We start from the raw sequence: 17,655 nt of genomic DNA, 5'->3' as shown, positions 1-17,655 counted from the left end.
CCTAAAAAGGCATGTTCTTATAGAAAAAACCCATTTCCTGTCTTAGCCTCCACGACCCATTTTTTTCTCCTTCCAACTTGATTTTATTATTTCTGTTACCTCATGTGTTGGCTGTTCTTCCTCTTCCCTGTGACAGCAGTTTCTCATTGGTCTTTGTCATCTAAGATCTGGCTCTTTGACTGTCTCAGTTTGATAGCCCAACTGTACCAGACTGCTAGAGCATAAAGCTCGCTCTCTCCATTTCATAGCTGTGTGATATGGAGCAACTTACGTTCGGTTCTTCAGACTGCACTTAGCTCAAGGGGATAATCACAGGGTGATGATTCAACAAGTATCAGGCATAGAAACACAAATAAAGTACTGTATGATCAATCAGATGCACAATTTTGGAAGAAGTTGATGCCATAGGAGAAGAGAGTAAAAGAATTATTACCAGAAGCAAGTAAGGGGGTTAATAGGGAGAAGGGTGAGACTTGTCACCAGATCCAGCTATGCTCACATTTATTTATTTAATCTTTTTTGGGGGGGAGCAGGGGTAGCATGAGAGTTGAACTCAGAGCCTTATACTTGATAGATGCTATCCTGCTGAAACATGTCTCCAGCCCTTTATGGACTGACTATTTTTGAGACAGGATCTGGCTTCCTGCCAAGGGGCATGCCCCTGCCATGATCTGCCTCTCATATCTATCCTGTAGTATCTGGGAGGATAGGCACATCACCACAAACAATCTCAACTTTCCACACAGTGACAGTGATGGAGACACACACCATTGTGGTCAGCTACGTGCTGAGAATAGGGTCCCACAAACTTTCAAGGCCAGATTGGCAGACTGAATCTGAACTCTGATCATCAAGGTCTGTTCTACCCAAAGAAAGCTATTCTAGGCTTTCCGAAATAAAGTGCCTGCCTAGTTGTATTATTTACTGTTCACCCCTTCCCACCACCTTGGAATCTTCATGTTTCCTTCCTTTTAGCAGGTCAAACTCTCCGTTCTAATGGGGCCGGTCTCAACTATGAGCTCCCATTCGCATTTCCTCCAAACAAACAGCACACTTCTGGCCCTGCTGAGCTTCTGTCGAACTTAGCATCTCTGCCGTGGCATATATTACCCTGACTTATCTTCTCATCTTTAGCCTACTTCTTTTATTCCTCCTTCTAGACCATAACTTCTTCAAAGGCACTTACTATATCCCTTAAAGCTTCAAATGGGATAAAATGAATGGCAATAATCACGCTAGGAATTAAGCTCATTTATCCCACCAAGCAGCAGCGTGTTGTCAACCCTCTCCCTCACAGCCCTCGTAAAAAGAATGGGAAAGCATATAAATGAAGTGGCACACAAGAGGAACATATAGTGTGAGCAATTATGCCAATTTCTTTTATAGGAAGAACACAGCTGAGATAAACATGGAAGCAGATTATTTACCATCCACGGCTCTCATTGCCAAATTTTCCTACATTTTTCATTAAAAGAAATCAAGGAAGATAAACAAAAAGTACCTCTTGGGAAGAATTTGCATAAAAGACACAGTTCATGAATCAGTATGGCCCCAGAGTGATGCCTATTTTTAGACCTGCTTCCTTAGGGGACTTGAACACACGTGTTCACGCACCTGGGTTCACACACATGCACAGGCCCATGTGTACACAGCTACCTCAAACCTTGGTTTCCAGGTGGACATAAAGAAGAGGCGGGGAAGGTAGAACCCACTCACCTTCAAGGCATCCTGTGTGTCATCCAGACAGTACACTCGGATGCTGTATTCCAGGGAGGAACAGCAGAGGGGCCCAAAGACGGCTAGCTTCAGGCGCTTGGCAGCGGCTTTGGTGTTAGAGTGCCCAACCAGTGCGTAGGTGCTGAGGTTCTCTGTGAGGATATGGCAGGCTTCTGCATCCAGTTGAATGTAGCAAGGGGTGGTAAAGTTTTCCTCTCCAACAGCTACCACATCCTAGGACACAAGGCGAAAGGGGCCATGGCTAAGCCACCAAGGGTGTGTGCCGGTTACCACACATAGTAGTGGATAGAACAGGGCTTCCTTCTTCATCTGGTAATTTTCTCTCCTCCTCTGATTCCTGTCTCTAGTTCAATTTCCCAGCACACTCCCCCTTCCTACCATCTCCCACATACTGATAATGTTTTTTGGGTAGATAGCCCTTATTTTGTGGTATGGCTTGACTATTTACATTTCTGGAATTTCTCTGAAAATACTAAAGCCATCCATAAATTACCCTTTCAATAACAGTTAAACTGGAGCTTAATATGCTTCTGGCATATGGACATTTACTCTTTAAATTTCTTATGTAATCTAAAAGCGAGGTTCTACTGTAATTTTGCATAGGCCAAATTTCATAGTTATACTTACACTGAATATGTTTTATATTTATATATAGTAGTATATACCTATGCTTTGTGTTTATATTATTTTTGTATAAAAGCTTTATGTAAATGTAAATATAGTTCAGTGTTTACAAATATTACCTAGTAGGCAAGCACCTGTGACACTGATGCTAACTGAAGGTTTGGGATGGATATAAAGGACAAGGATGGTCCTTAAGAACTGATGGTGGCATTATCTCCAGGGAGAGAAGGTGCCACGCACCTATTCCTGTGGACTGCTGGAAATACATCATTTCTGCTTTCCCAGGTGTGCCTTACAAGAATTATGTATTAAGTACTTGTCTTCAAGTAAGTGTCTAACATTGTTTGTGTACATCTCTACCTGCAATTGAAAAAAAATCATGTATGCATTATATGCCAATATATAGTGTGAGTGTGTATGTGCGTATGTGTATATTTTCCCAATGTATAGCTATAATCCAAAAGGTACTCATATAAGACTTTAAAGTATACTTTCCCTATGAAGTAGCTAACATGACCATCTTTTAAATTATTTATCTATTTTTATTAAAAATTATTAATAAATTATTTTTATATTCTCATGTATTATCTCATATGATAATATATGAGAGTAGATAAAACACTAGAAACTACTCTGTGGCTGAGATTCAAATGGAACCTAAATTCCTCCCTCCCACCCCCCAATATGGCTTCTGCAATATAGGGCTCCCACAGCTGCTCTGGAATAGCTATATAGATTCCATCTCTGTTTGATAGGGACTCTTTCTCTTTCCTCTACTTTTTATTTATTTATCTTTTGCCAGTTCTGAGGCTTGAAATCAGTTCCTGAGCACTGTCCTTGGGCTTTTTCCTCAAGGCTAGTGCTCTGCCACCTAAGCCACAGCATCACTTCTGGCCTTTTCTATGGATGTGGTAGCGAGGAATCGAACCCAGATCTTCATGCATACTAGGCAAGCACTCTACCAGTAGGCCAAACTCCCGGCCCCGAACGATAGGCACACTCTCACCTCCCACTGTCCCTGTGTTGTCTGGTTCTTGAGCTCGATCCTCCAGTCCTCAGTGTTGGGATCTGCACAGTGATGGAGAGTGAGGACCACAGGTCGTGTCAGCAGGGCTCCAGGAGGTCCACAGCTTACCACGGGGGTCAAGAGCGTCTGGGAGTCTTCCATGGGTGGCCTGGGAGGAGAGCAGAGGGCTGCATCAGTGACATTCACATGGTATTTTGATGTAGGATGAACGCATTGGGATCTGAGATCTAAAGCTGTACAGATAGTTCAAGGCGTTTTTCTTCTCTTAGAGCTTTGTTTGGAGAGAGGGGGTGGAGACAGAAAAAAATAGGAAGCCATGCGTTTTATGCGAAGATTTTGATCTTGCAATACTGAAGGTCTTTATGATAATGGTGAAACTGCCAGCCTGTCTTTGATCTCCTACCCTCAGACGCAGGTCTGTCCTTGGTAGTGTCCTCTGAACTCATATATCAATACATTCAAGATGGAATAGGGAAGAACAGAGTTTTTATGAAGTTACATAACTAGCTTTTCTGCTATTTACCCTTGGCCTTACAGGGTTTTAAACACTTCAGTGTTTTCCAGAGCCCAACTTGAAAAAATCCTTCAAAAACCTCACTTTAGAATGAGGACACCCGAGAGCTAAACTTAGTTCAAATGACTTCAAGAATTATTCAGGCTAGTATAGCAGATTGCTTCCTTCAAGTATGATCAGAAATGGTACAGAATCCCATTTCAATAACACATTATAATCAGATCTCTTTACTCACATATCTTACTAGGAGACTCTGGGGAAGAAAGAACCTCAAAGATCCAAACTATTTATTTCTTATTTTTTCAATACTTCTTCCATTTTTTTTTCACTAAGAAGCAAGAAATAAATAGCTTACTCAATCAAATTTATCAGCTGATGTATCTGAAATGTGTGGAGCAGATTGCTCTTAAAATACTCAAGTTGCCTATCAGCGATCATGGGATTGGAAGTTATGAGCCTATAGAATTTTAGGCCATTGAAAACCAGTGCACATGCAGATAAAGAGTCTTGGGAATCCATGGCCAATGTGTGGTTACTGCTTTAAACACATCTTTAATTACAATCTACTGCTATCAACATGTTACTCACTCAATTCAAATGACCAAAATATCCCTAGTAGAACAAGTGCCATCTGTCCTGCTCAGATCCTTTTCATGTATCTGTGACCTGCATTTCGCTCATTTTATTTCCTGCATTTGGGAACTGTCACGATAGCTCCAAAATTTTCTTTCTTACAGAACGCATCTCTTTATATTTTTATGCAGTACCAACTGGAAAAACATGGTTTCTAGATCTTTTCTTATGCTTGTTCCAACGTTTTCATATGGAGATTATCAACCTTTCAGTGTTCCTAATAAATACCTCAAAATGAATCTAATATTCATTTATATTGTCAGGGGAGACTACCGTTTTCTTTCATTGGAATCTGTAGATATATTCATCCAATCTTAGATTTTTGCCTGAGGGTTTTTTTAATCAAGGACTTTCTTATAAATATTACTTATCAGGACCAGTTAGATGGGGGCTATGGCGAAAGGATTATTAAAGAAGATAAATAAGACCCTCAGAAGTTAAATAATCTGTTAGCTTAAGCCTTTCTATCTTTAATGAAAGTCTAACAATTAATACATACTTCTGCTTACAGTGATGCATTTTGAACCCACGTACAAGTCTTCGTATATTTAGATTTTAAATTTTACCTTTAAAGTTTCAGTGTGATCTTTCTAAAATTGTATTTTTATTATCTTCAAGGAGTTGTATTAAGAGGTTGCCATTGAACGTAAGTTTCTAAAACTGTCTCCTTTCTAAATATTGGTTTCTCTCCTAATCTTTCCTCCCTCACATATCCTTTATGTCTGCCACTTATGTCCTCATTACAACCACTGACAAAGCTATGACACAGAATAAATCAGTGACCTTCTCAAGGACAACACAATACTCTCTCCCTTCTAACATCAATATTTCTCAATTATTTAGTACACAAATCCCTTTACATGTACGTTGTCCAGCTGATATCCTTGCATTTTGTTCACATAGGTATTAAAAGGCTAATATTAAGTCCTTTATAAATACAATGGCTACTTGAAATGGATTTTTCCTCTAGTTTTTATACTTTATATATTATTTATTAGATCCAAAGAAATCAGTTTATATCTACAGCTTAACATCATTTAATACTCAATGCATGGTATCAGCTATTAGTTTCCTTAACATTGTTGGGAGTCAATTCCCTATGGATTTCTCATGTTACTGCATGTTCTTGACTATATTTTCAAAGATGCTCTGTAGTCACTGCTTTAGGAGATAGAGAGTGTCTGCCTGTGGACCAAGTGGCAGACATAGCTACTTCTAATTGTAAAAGACTAAGGTTCCGAAGCTCAGAGGCTATTTCCTGGAGTGTAGCTATTAAGTTTCTGGATGTTATCTGACCTTCTTTGCATCATCCTTTGGGAATCTCAACTCAGGAAACCATCATTAAAACTGATATTTCCTTGGTATTACCATTTCTGTGACTAATAAACTCTTAAGAGTCTCATGTCTTTCATCATCTACCACAAAACTGTGGGAGCCGATCTGATAGCTTATAAGCAAGGCCAATGTTTACAACTTTTATAGTTGAGGACTATTATCATATGAAAGAATCAATCAAACTTTACGGTAATTATTATCTTTAGCAAGGCTTGATTATTATTGGTTATACTCAACTGTCTATTCTTTGCTTTCCTTGTATTGAGAAACTGACAACAGGCTGTACCTACTTTTGGCCTTTCAATACCATTCCTGCTCTCTATGAAAAGCAAGCTTCCTTTATCAAATATAGTGTTTCCTGAGAACTTGGCAATGTATTTTATTTGAAATCATCAAGTTAGCAGCAGAAGCTTGAGACCTCATTACTTTCCCCTTTACCACTTTGCTTTTCATTTTCTCTGAACCCAGCTTGTCTTCCTTTTTTTCCCCCCAATCTAAAACTAACTCTCTGATAACACTGCTGAAGTTGTACTTTCAATGTGTCATAGTTAGAAGTACACTATCTGCCTTGGGCAGTGACATTCTTATTGCTTAATTCTACTTTTCCTTACCAAGAGAAGAAAAGAACAGCTCCTGCAATGATTAAATTTTCTGAGTACTACTCTTACTTTCCAGTGACAAGTGTACCTTAAGAAGTGAGCATGAAACTTTTATGGCAGGAGACTAAAGTGGAATCCACTTCAAGTGGTCCTTACAAGATAGTTGGGGATTGGAAACATCTGTCTCTCAGTGTGGTGTTAGCAGCCGGTGCCTGAAGAGAGGAAGGAGGAGGTTTCTCTCATCATTGAGTTGGAATGGACAGGAGAAGAGCATTCCCTGCTGGGTTGGTGAGCTGTCAGCTGGGTACTCTCTAACACACCCCTGGCATGCAATATTGATGGGCACTGTTCTTGGACAAGGGATGGCAATGAATGGGGGGGGGGGAAGGAGGAGCAAGAGGTGTCAAAAGAATTTATTAACCCAGCGAGGTGCAAGAATGTAATGAATAGGAAAGTAATGAAGTGGAATTGATAACAGGGCCTGAAAAACAAAGAGGAAATAATAACAAAAACTTTTTAAATAGGTTTTCATGTATGAAAGGAAGTAGGATTGAAATTGGAAAAATTGCAGAGCAAAATACAGGCAAGCAATGACTGAGGTAAGATGGAACTGTGCAGAGCCAAAAGTCAGCACATGGAATTCATATTGCTTTCATGTATATAAAGTGAGGGTATTAAAATATATAAAACAAAATAGAAAATACATAGGAATCTCATTCATGATTTTTCAGGGAAGAGTAACACTCCTTCGTATCCCAATGGCCACCAAGGGTATTCAGGAAAACAAGGCTATTCAATCCCTGTCAATTTTCCATGATATGGAAATAAAATACAGATCAAGAATTAGCAGCAGAAGCGGCAGTTAGGTAGAAATTCAGCAATGATCAATATATTGAAAAGCCTTTTGATAGTCGAATAAGTGTCATATCATGGTAAAACTGAGTGGGTTCTGAAGATGAAGACCACAAGACAATATTTGTTTCTTGAGAGACATTTTTTTTTCTCCTTCATTGTTGCTGTGCTCAGCAGGGAAAAATACAAAAAAAATGCACAATTTACAGAAGTTGTATACAAGCTATAGCATTGGCTGTTTTTGGAATATCTGTAAGGTACAGTATTTATATTTCTTCCTTTCCCAAAAAGGAACCTGAGGTCTAGAGACCTTAACACTCTTGCCTAAGGATTTAGAGCTAAGTTACCAGTGCAGCTATAATTTCAAACACAAATCAGTTTGTTTCAGACTGTGATATGTTTTGAGTTGCTTCAAATGGGCTTAAAGCCTTATTTTTTGGTGGGTCCCTTTTGCTAGATCACAGTTCTTTGAAAAGAATCTGTTTCTGTCTACTTCTGTGTGGATGTGAGAGACCTTTTGTGGAGCATGCATCTTTTTGTTGTTGTTGTTTTGTGGTCTCTTGGGACAACAATCTCACCCTAGTCACAGCTGCCTTTTAAAGCACGTGTCTCTCCACATAACTGGAAACTTGAAATATTTGCATTCTGGGTACTTGACAGAGGATATCCAACTTACTTGCTATCAAAAGCTCAATTGAGCAAAAAATATGGAAGGCAGTCTGAAGGGTTTGCCAATATTTCTCTAGGGAGGCAGGGTTCATCCCTGGATTTAGGTAGCATACCTACGCATTATGTGCCAGGGAGAACGGCTGAGTCCTTATGGAATTGTTTTATTGGCCTTAGTACAATCTATTTCCATTGAGGGAAGCTTTGAAATTCCTTGTTATTTTCAAGTATGTCTTCTTGATGAGGAACCAAAGAAGGAACAAATGAACTTCTGGGCATAATCTGTCTTTGTGAATATGTAGCTCTGGTAATTTAGCACATTTATTCCCCTAGCCTTGCCTTTCCTTCCCTCCCTCTCTTCCTTTCTTCTAAAAAAAAAGAGAAGAAAAGCAATAAGAGTTTTACTTTGTGGCTCAAACTGCCTTGAACTTGTAATCTTCTTGTGTCAGATTTTTGGATGCTGAGATTACTGGTGTATGTCATGATGCCTGGACACATTCCCCTTCTGAAAGCTTTGAAATAGATGATTTATGATCTATTACCAAGAAATGAGCTTGGGAAGATGTCAAGTATTTTATATTCTAATTGTTCTGCTATCTTATCTTTCATAATATATTTTCCCATTATATGATCTATTCACTCACTTCCTTAAAATTTCCTCTTCCACTGGTGACACCTGATCAAGATGTATTATATACATCAATTGACATACTAATGTGAAACTTCTTTGTGGAACAGTTTGGAGATAACAATAAAAAAGGGAAAAAATCATCTTCTATTTTAGAGAATATATTTTTATTAAATATCTGGAAGACTTTCTTTGTTAGTCAGATTTTTGTAAATCAACACTATTTTGAGTTAGACTCTACTATCTTCCTCTTTATTAAAGAGGAAGGAACTGGACCTCAAAAATGAGAAGGGATTTTGTACTGAAGAAAAGAAATACCTCTGTTCAGTGAGAAATAATGCCAGTCTAACTATTATACACAATCCAGAACACTAAAATGTTGAGCATAAGCAAAACTGATCTCCAGTTCGATCATCTTCTCAAGGGAATGACAGCTTCTCCTTCACACAAAGACATATTTTATTATCTGTGTGTAGTGTAGTGGATCTATAGAATAAGGTTATTTCATCACTAACTTACATCTTAACCCATACCTTTTACCTTTGTTTTTTCTTTTGTGTTTACTAGGGTTTCAATGCAGGGACTGGCTTTGTACTTGTTTTTCTTTCTTTGTTTTTTGTTTTTTTGCCACCCTTGGGGCTTGAATTCAGGGCCCAGACACTGTCCCTGAGCTTCTTTTGCTCAAGGATAGCACAATACCACTCGAGCCACATCCAGATTTGTCTGTTTATATGGTACTGAGGAATCTAGCCCAGGGCTTCAAGCAAGCTAGGGAAGCATTCTAACACTAAGCCACATTCCCAGCCCTGGCCGTGTGTGTGTATGTGTGTGTATGTGTGTGTGTGTGTGTGTGTGTGTGTGTGTGCATATATATATTTTTTTATATATATATATATATTTTTTTTTTTTTGCTAGTCCTGGGCTTTGGCTCAGGGCCTGAGCACTGTCCTTGGGTTTTTATTTTCTCAGGGCTAGTGCTCTGCCACTTGAGCCACAACATCACTTCTGGCTTTTTTTTCTATGTATGTGGTACCGAGGAATCGAACCCGGGTCTTCGTGCATGCTAGGCAAGCACTCTACCACTAGGCCAAACTCCGACCCGGCCCTGTATTTTTTTTAATACATATTCTAACCATAACCACATAGCCATATGCTTCAGTTATTTTTCATGTAGGGATTTGCTTTTATTTACTTTTTTTTTTGCCCTCTTAGCACTGGATCCCTACTGTTTGCCTTTTTGATTAGTGGGGAATAACTTGGGGTGTCCTAAACTTGGGTTGGTCTTAATTCACAGTCCTCCCAAAGTCAGATTCAGCCCCTTATGTCCCAAGTATCAGGCAAGATGGGTGTCAAGCATTGCACCTACCTAAAGTTTAAAACACAGATTCAGCTCTGGCATATTTCCCTCTGTCCTCACAACAAGGTTGTTCCAGAATCCTAATCGAGAACACAGTCTTTAGGGAGAGGCTGTTTCCTCCACCACTTCATCTGCATACTGCCATTACGTTAATCTCCATTTATTTCGAATTTTTTTTTGTCGGTCATGGGGCCTGAACTTAGGGCCTGGGTGCTGTCCCTGAACTTTTCTGCTCAATGCTAGCACTCTACCACTTTGAGTCACACCACAATTTCCAGTTTTCTGATGGTTATTTAGAGATAAGCATCTCATGGACTGTCCTGCCTGGGCTGGCTGTGAACCATGATCCTTAGATTTCAGCCTTCTGAGTAACTAGGACTACAGGTATGAGCACCTGGTGTCTGGCTCAGATTAATCTTAAAAAATAAACAAAAAACACTGCTATTTTTGTGCCACTGTACTGTATAGAAACTTCTGTGGTTCTCTACAGTTCACCCAGAAAACAGTTCCATTCCATTTCCTTTTATATTTGGGCCTTCTAAACTGATTTTTCAGCCTTTGATAAAATAGATAGGACACACCAGAACACACCAGAAAGAGGTAAAGAATAACTTTGAGATCTTTAGTCCAAAGCATTTTGGTTGTTGTTTTTCTTCTTAAGCACTGACAAAAGGAAAATTTTCAATTATACTCTTTAAAAAAAATGTTCCCAGAAACAAGGCAAAAAACAAAAAGGCCCACATCAGTACAGGAGTCAGATGGAAAGCAAGGCTTTGCATCCTCTCGGGAGCTCCAGAGAGCAGGAGAAACAAGAATCTTGAGCAGAGTCGGGCAGTTTTGCATTCTCTTTGTTGAGAGACGACTTGTCCCATCTTCTGCACCTGTCAGACTATGCTCTGCTTAAGCTACATTCAGTCATGATGAAGCCGTTTGTCACATTCTCTACGTCACATATAATTAAGTTCACGCCTGCCTTCAGACAATTCCCATCAGCAGATGAGTAGGGGGTGGCAGTCCAGCTGGACACACACCCAGTTTTGGATGCAATCTAAGGAATCAGCAAAGAAGAAATCTGGACAAAATGTTCAGAGTTTCCCTCTACATAAGCATCTCCTGATGCCCAGAAACGTTCTGGCCTGTATTACGTGAGCATTCAAAGGGACTTTGAGAAACAATAGAAATAGTATCCAAATGCCTGGTACTTGTATTAGTCTTAGGCAGGAAAAATGGCACATTATAACTGGCAGATTCCCATTGAAGAGTAAATGAAATTAAGAGCATGATGAAATTAAGTGGTGAAGAAACTGTATCACTACTATGATCTAAAGCAAGTTCTCATTCTGTGTTTTCATAACAAAAACACAATGCAGATCACAACAGACAATTAGTGATGAGAGAAATTCTTTGACACAGTCATCTTGGTGTGATGGTTCCTTGTTTTACAGACTCTGGTAAATAGTTTCTTTGAGTGCTGAGCTTTCTCCAGCTTTGTGTTCAGAGCCACAACCTGTACCTATCTTCAACTGGTTGGTAGAGGAAGTTTCTTCCATTCCTTTGTAGTGAATGACAGGGGGACCTAGAAAGAGTTGTCTGGCTCTATGAATATTCCGTTGTCCTTCCTCCACTTAAAGGCACTATCACCCTAGCCAGGGTATCACTGTAGGATTGGAAGCAAAGCTAAAGGAAGGGCTGACAATTATTTCCTTTCAAAGTCAACCTATCACTATGGTAGGAATAAGCCCTGAACTTTAGCTGTAATCACACGAAAAGGGGAAACCATGAGGACCTCATGGCAAAAGCACAATCCAATATTTGCTTCTGCTTATAGAAAATATCCATACTGGCAAAAATCCTTGCTGGATGAATGTTTAATGTTAACCTTGACTCTAGATACAAGCAAAGAAATAAAGATCTTAGAGTTTGCAAGTCTTTTTTTCTCATTACAGCAAAAGAGAGTTTTGATGGCTTGTGGATGTTGTTTGGCATAGGGAATAAAAAGGAATGAATATTTGATGTTGGTAAATACAAGCCTTTTAGTGATTTTTCTGTTGCTCAAATTTAAGGCATGACTAATGCTAAAGGAATTTTTATTTAAAAAATTCTCTAATTCTGGTGCAGGTAAAAGTAAAACGACCTAAGGAGGAGGGGAATGTTCTAGGTCAGAATGATTATAAATACCAATGTCTGTAGCTGAGTGCATACGAAGTTACTGAAGACAGACTAAAAATGGACGTTGTTCTGAAGATGAGAGCAGAGGAGAGAAAAGGAGTAATGTGAGGTAATGATAACCTAGTTTTGTATCTGTCACTGAAGCTTTAAATGTAGAGCTCAGAGTGAGGGGCCAGTACCTGTCCCTCTTTACCATCACAACAATGTTTTTTAAAGACTTTAGTATTCTGCAGAAATTAATCAGCCATACTTCTAAATCACCATTTAATGTACACATTAAATGGGATTTAAGCACGCGAGATCACCTGAGACTCATTAGATTCTAAACTGAAAATCTGCCTTCTTTCTTCCCCTCCCTCCCTCCATTCCCTCTATTGTCCCTTCCTTTCTTTTCTCTGTTTGTGTGTTAGGCCTAGGGATTAACTCAGGACCTGGTCACTGTCCTTGAGTTTTATTGCCAACACTAATACTCTGCCATTTGAGCTGTATCTCTACATCTAGCTTTTGGGTGGCTACATGAAGGGCCAGAGTCTCAAGCACTTTTGTGCTATGGCTGGCTTGGAACCATGATCCTCAGATCTCAGCCTCCTGATTAGCTAGGATTACAAGTGTGAGCCACTAGCACCTGGCTTCTTCTTGTTTTTGCTTAAATAAAACCTAATATTTATGATTAGGACACACTCAATATAGAGCCTTCTAATTCAAATTATGTATAACCAACCCTAGAGGCACTTTGAATATTCTATGTTATCTCTCATCTCTTTTGCTGTCCCTTGGTTATTGCATATTGTATTTCACTTTTTTTTTCTCTCATCTCTTTTGCTGTCCCTTGGTTATTGCATATTGTATTTCACTTTTTTTTTTTGCCAGTCCTGGGCTTGAGCTCAGGGCCTGAGCACTGTCCTTGGATTTTCTCAAGGCTAGAGCTCTACCACTTGAGCCTCAGCACTACTTCTGGCTTTTTTCTATGTATGTGGTACCAAGGAATCGAACCTGGGTCTTTGTGCATGCTACGCAAGCAGTCTACCACTGAGTCAAACTCCCGGCCCGTATTTCACCTTTTTATCTGATATATTTTATATAAGCATACTTGGTTATTTGAAATCGGATAGGGAAAGGGGAAAAACAATATGAGTGGTGTGTGGGGGGGAGGGAAATGGGGATCAAGACATGAGAAAGGGTATCAATGTTTAAGTAATGTACCTTCTATCTGGTGAATATAATGTAACCCTTCTATTAATTACAATAAAATATATGGAAAAAAAGAGTCCAATTCGTTTTGTTCTTTTGTTGGGAGCCGAGTGTGGGGTCAGGCTGATCCATGGATCTGCACTGCTGACTTAAGCACACAAGGAGATGGACTGTTATGCCTGACACTTGCTTTTTGGATGTTTCCTGTTTTTAAGATAGTATATAAGACTGGAACTAGAAATAAACGGGGCTGCAGTCTTAAGCTACAGACCTCCCGACCCCATCCGTTTCTTGTCTTTTTCCTCTCATCCTCATCCCTAAATCAGGAATCCCACCTTGCTGGCTCCAGCATTCTGTAACTCTGTAAGTGGAACAGACTGGATTCTTAAGTCAGGACAGGTTGTCTCAGTGTCTCTGTGACTCACACAATTTTTCTAGATAATCCAAACATGACCTTTTTTGTTCTTGTTATTAGTCCCACTTCTGCTTAGGAACAAGATTTCTGACATTCCACCCATCCTCAAGATCTGTAAAAGTGTCTTTTCAAGTTTCAAAAGTAAAGATTTAAGTCTAGGGAAAAAAAATGCATGTCAAGATACAAAAATATGTTGGGTTCATTAATTACATTTATGATTAGTCTCCTCCAAGCTAGACATTGATACAGTTCAAATGCATCAGGAAAAAAAGCATATTTACCTCATACTTTCTTTCCTGTGTACTGTCACATACATTTCGTAGACTCTTCCTTGGGGAATAGCGCCGGCAGGAATCAACAAGCTGACTCCTGAATAGCAAAGGAAAGAAAGGAGTTAGGTGAGACCCATGAACCAAAAGGAAATTTCTAGAATCTCCTTGTAGTGAGCAAAAGGGAAACGAGAGGATTTTGTGATCATGAAGCCCTCTGCCTGCTTCCTGCTTACAGGAACCCTGTTTTCATCTCTGTTGGCCTTATCATTGCACTCTCCCTCTTAACTGCTAGCAAATTACTTAAACAAGTGATGTAACTTTTCAAACTCGTGTTCTATTTAAAAAGTAAGACAGATGGTTCCACTGTCACTTTCCTTGTAGAACAAAGGAAAAAAAAAATCCAAAAGCTACCATTAAAATCCCAAACAGGGGTAATGGTGTATTGTTTCTAGTTTAAAAAATTCCTCACAAGATTTAGGGAAATGCTGAGATTTCAGACATATCAAAAAGAAAATTTTTTCTTTTGTCCTGAAATATGTGATTAGCACCAGTGTTATTTCACAACAGAATAAGAATTGATGGGCAATTTACTTTACTATATCCACCTCCAGAAAAGTGAGCAATCACTACTTTAGCCACAAAACTGGTCAGAGCCTATTTAGTGAGTTGTTAGTTTGTGCTCTTAGCAGGACTAGTTGGGTTGAGCTGTGATCTAAGCTAACTGTACCTGTGGCAATAGTATGACAATGTCTCCTTGCATGAAAATCACCTAGAATAGATGTAAAACACAGATTTCTGAACTTTACCCCAGCATGCCTGATTCTGAATGTCTGGGAGGGTGAGTGGGTAACTTTAGAGATATAACTAGATTCCAGGTGAGGCCAGGTTGGTGGTTTAGGTCCACCCTGTGAACCTACCAGCCTGCATTAATGATGGTCATCACAGAGCGTGATTCTGCGTGGTTAGCGCTGTAAAACTGTTGGGGTTTATCATTCCCCCCTCCTATGAAATAACCTTAGCTCAGCTCTATAAAAGTTAATGGAGTGTCCTTGTGAGTATGGTACTTGGCACTGTTATGAAAGCCACGAAGGAAAAGATGGCTCTTGACCCTGACCAACATAACATTCAATTAGTAAGGAAGTTGAATATTGCAAATGAGCATGAAGCAATGAGAAAGCTTGTCCAACCATGCTGGAATAGCTTAAAAAATAAAACAGAACGGCGTGTTCAGGGGAAAGAGGTAGTCTTGGCTGGCATCGCGGGCTGAGGATGTTGATGAGTGATATTGAAAAGGCAAGTGATCAGAGAGCTGTGGGCTGGGGAAGTAGGATTGCAGAAGCTGACGAAGGCTGACACAGGTTCAGAGCAGGAACGGTATGGCTGCCCTGTAGTCAGTACTCTTCATTTTTTACACGCAGATTTGGAAGATTTCCCCTTATCATTGTTGTGGGTTTAAAATATATGCAACAAAAAGGATAATTTCTGACACATCATTGTTACTCCATTGAATGAGGTAACGAGTGCTGGCTGCTCCTGCCTTGGACATATTAAACATTTAAAACATTCTGGTTCCTTCCTTCCCCATTAGGAAAATTCTGTTGTAATAGTTCACATTGGCAAATGGGAAGAAGATGCAGAATCCAATATGTTCCATGGGGGAAATGACTGTGTTAGAAATGATGATAACGGCAGGGCACAGTTGCTCACGCCTGATATCCTACTTACTCAGGATGCTGAGATCTGAGGATCAAAGTTCAAAGCCAGCCCAGGCACTACAGACTGTGAAACTAGAAAAGGGGAAGTGAGGCTGTGGCTCAGGGTTAGGGTGGTAGCCTTGAGCCAAAGAGTACAAGAACAATGCCCAGGCCCAGGGGTAGGGTGGTAGCCTTGAGCTGAAGAGCTCAGGGACAGTGCCCAGGCCCAGCGTTCAAGCCTCATGACTCACAAAAAAACAAAACAAAACAAAAAAAGGAACAAAAGAAACAATGATAGCATTCAACAGTGAGAAAATAATAGGGTATATTTTGATGGAACCTTTATGAGTAAATAAGATTTTTGGAGAGCATGCAAAAAAGAATGAGAATTAATGAGGAAAAAAATATCAAACAACACAAGACATGAGAAAGGGTATCAATGTATGTGAAGTAATGCACCTTCTATCTGGCAAATATAATGTAACCCTTCTATTAATTACAATAAAAAATATATGGAAAAAATATCAAACAACATTTTGGGGAAAATATGATCTTAGGTATATAAAATATATAAATAAAATATAAAAAGTACTGAAAATGTATTTTTCAATATATTTGAATATATATTTCAAGATACATTGAAGAGATGATGTTCTATTAAATATTGTAATTTTATTAAAATACATTTAAAAATATTCAGGCTCAAAAGTTACCAAAGCATTAATATAAAAGTTTGAATAAAAAGAACCAAAGACAGTTTATTTTCAGTCCTAGAGATCTATGAAGGCTCTTGATTATACACACATATACATACACACACACATACATGTGTGTGTGTATGTATATGTGTGTATATGTATGTGTGTATATACAGAAGAAAGTCAGGAAGTTGTAAATTATATATATATATGATAGGGGAAGATAATTGGTGAATATTTGCCCCTACTTGTTTGATTTATATCAAAAGCAGATTTAGTTTAAATAAAATCACGAAAGCCATAAAGAGCTAGGAACACAAGTGTTCCCTCAAGATGCTTCTTTGCCATTTACACCTTTTAAGAATTACCTGAATTAGGAATGATGAGGTGGCCTCCAAGAGAGTTGAAGGTACCAAAAGCAGTGCAGGATGGATCCGTCTGCCTTGCCAGGCTCTGATTCTTCAGGTTGAGGGCTTCATTCTCCAATAAGGACTGGGTCATCTGTGGGGAGAGCTTGGACGTGAACTCTGAGAGGTCGTCTTGGGGAGTGACGGCCCCTGAGTTGTTGTATACTTTGATTTTCAAGTTGGGCAGTGGATCGAGAATTGGAGAATTGGTCATTGGGATTTTGTCTGAGACGTCATGGAGGGCGTAGACAGGGCCCCTGTACATGGCAGCAGCTGATGTAAGGTCTGGGGGTACAGCCAGTAGATCTGTACCAGAAAGAGAGAACAATATATTTGTATTCTGCACTTAGGGCAGTATGCATTAGTCAAACAAAAACATGAAAAACTGTTCATATTGGAGATAGATAGATCGGAAGGCTTTGCTAATAACAGCATAATCAGACAATACATGTTCATTTAATTATTGACTATAAATAAATAACCCAGCTCATACCACATTTATTTTTTGGCTATCTACTCATTACATGTAAAGTGCTTTTCTATTTCTACAGATCAATTGAACAATAAGCCCCATAAGATCATTAGTTGGTAATGTTTGTCCTTTTGTGCTGGCTTGGGCAAAAGCAAGAGACCCCCTGTAAGAAACAAATTTTTAAAAATGTAAAAGATTGAAGTTGTGTTTCATGCATTAAAGGGCTTGCCTAGCAAATGTCAGATCCTGAATTGAAACCTGAGTATACCCTGTGACCGACCCCGCCTAAAAGGGTAAATGAAATAAAGAAATCATTCACTGATTCATGTGCTTTTCTTTTTTCTAAACGTAAGATTAAAAATCAG

At 39.2% G+C, this 17,655-nt stretch overlaps 1 protein-coding gene across 2 annotated transcripts in view; it reads right to left on the bottom strand.

Moving 5' to 3' along the window:
- The window catches only part of Unc5c (unc-5 netrin receptor C), a 310,807-nt gene that overhangs the window by 27,236 nt on the left and 265,916 nt on the right, over window positions 1–17,655 (bottom strand). For both annotated transcript variants that reach the window (XM_090356786.1, XM_090356787.1), the window contains 4 exons: window positions 16,780–17,124; window positions 14,029–14,116; window positions 3,368–3,536; window positions 1,717–1,950 (listed from right to left, as the gene is read on the bottom strand). In XM_090356786.1, the coding sequence (XP_090212912.1) occupies window positions 1,717–1,950; window positions 3,368–3,536; window positions 14,029–14,116; window positions 16,780–17,124 (836 nt within the window). The remainder of the gene's footprint in view (window positions 1–1,716; window positions 1,951–3,367; window positions 3,537–14,028; window positions 14,117–16,779; window positions 17,125–17,655) is intronic.

This window comes from Megascapheus bottae, chromosome 23, assembly GCF_031878675.1.
Source record: "Megascapheus bottae isolate mThoBot1 chromosome 23, mThoBot2.hap1, whole genome shotgun sequence".
NCBI classification, from domain to species: Eukaryota; Metazoa; Chordata; class Mammalia; order Rodentia; family Geomyidae; genus Megascapheus; species Megascapheus bottae.
The sequence above is the reverse complement of the archived record's forward strand: the minus strand, read 5'-3'. Positions and strand labels throughout refer to the sequence as shown.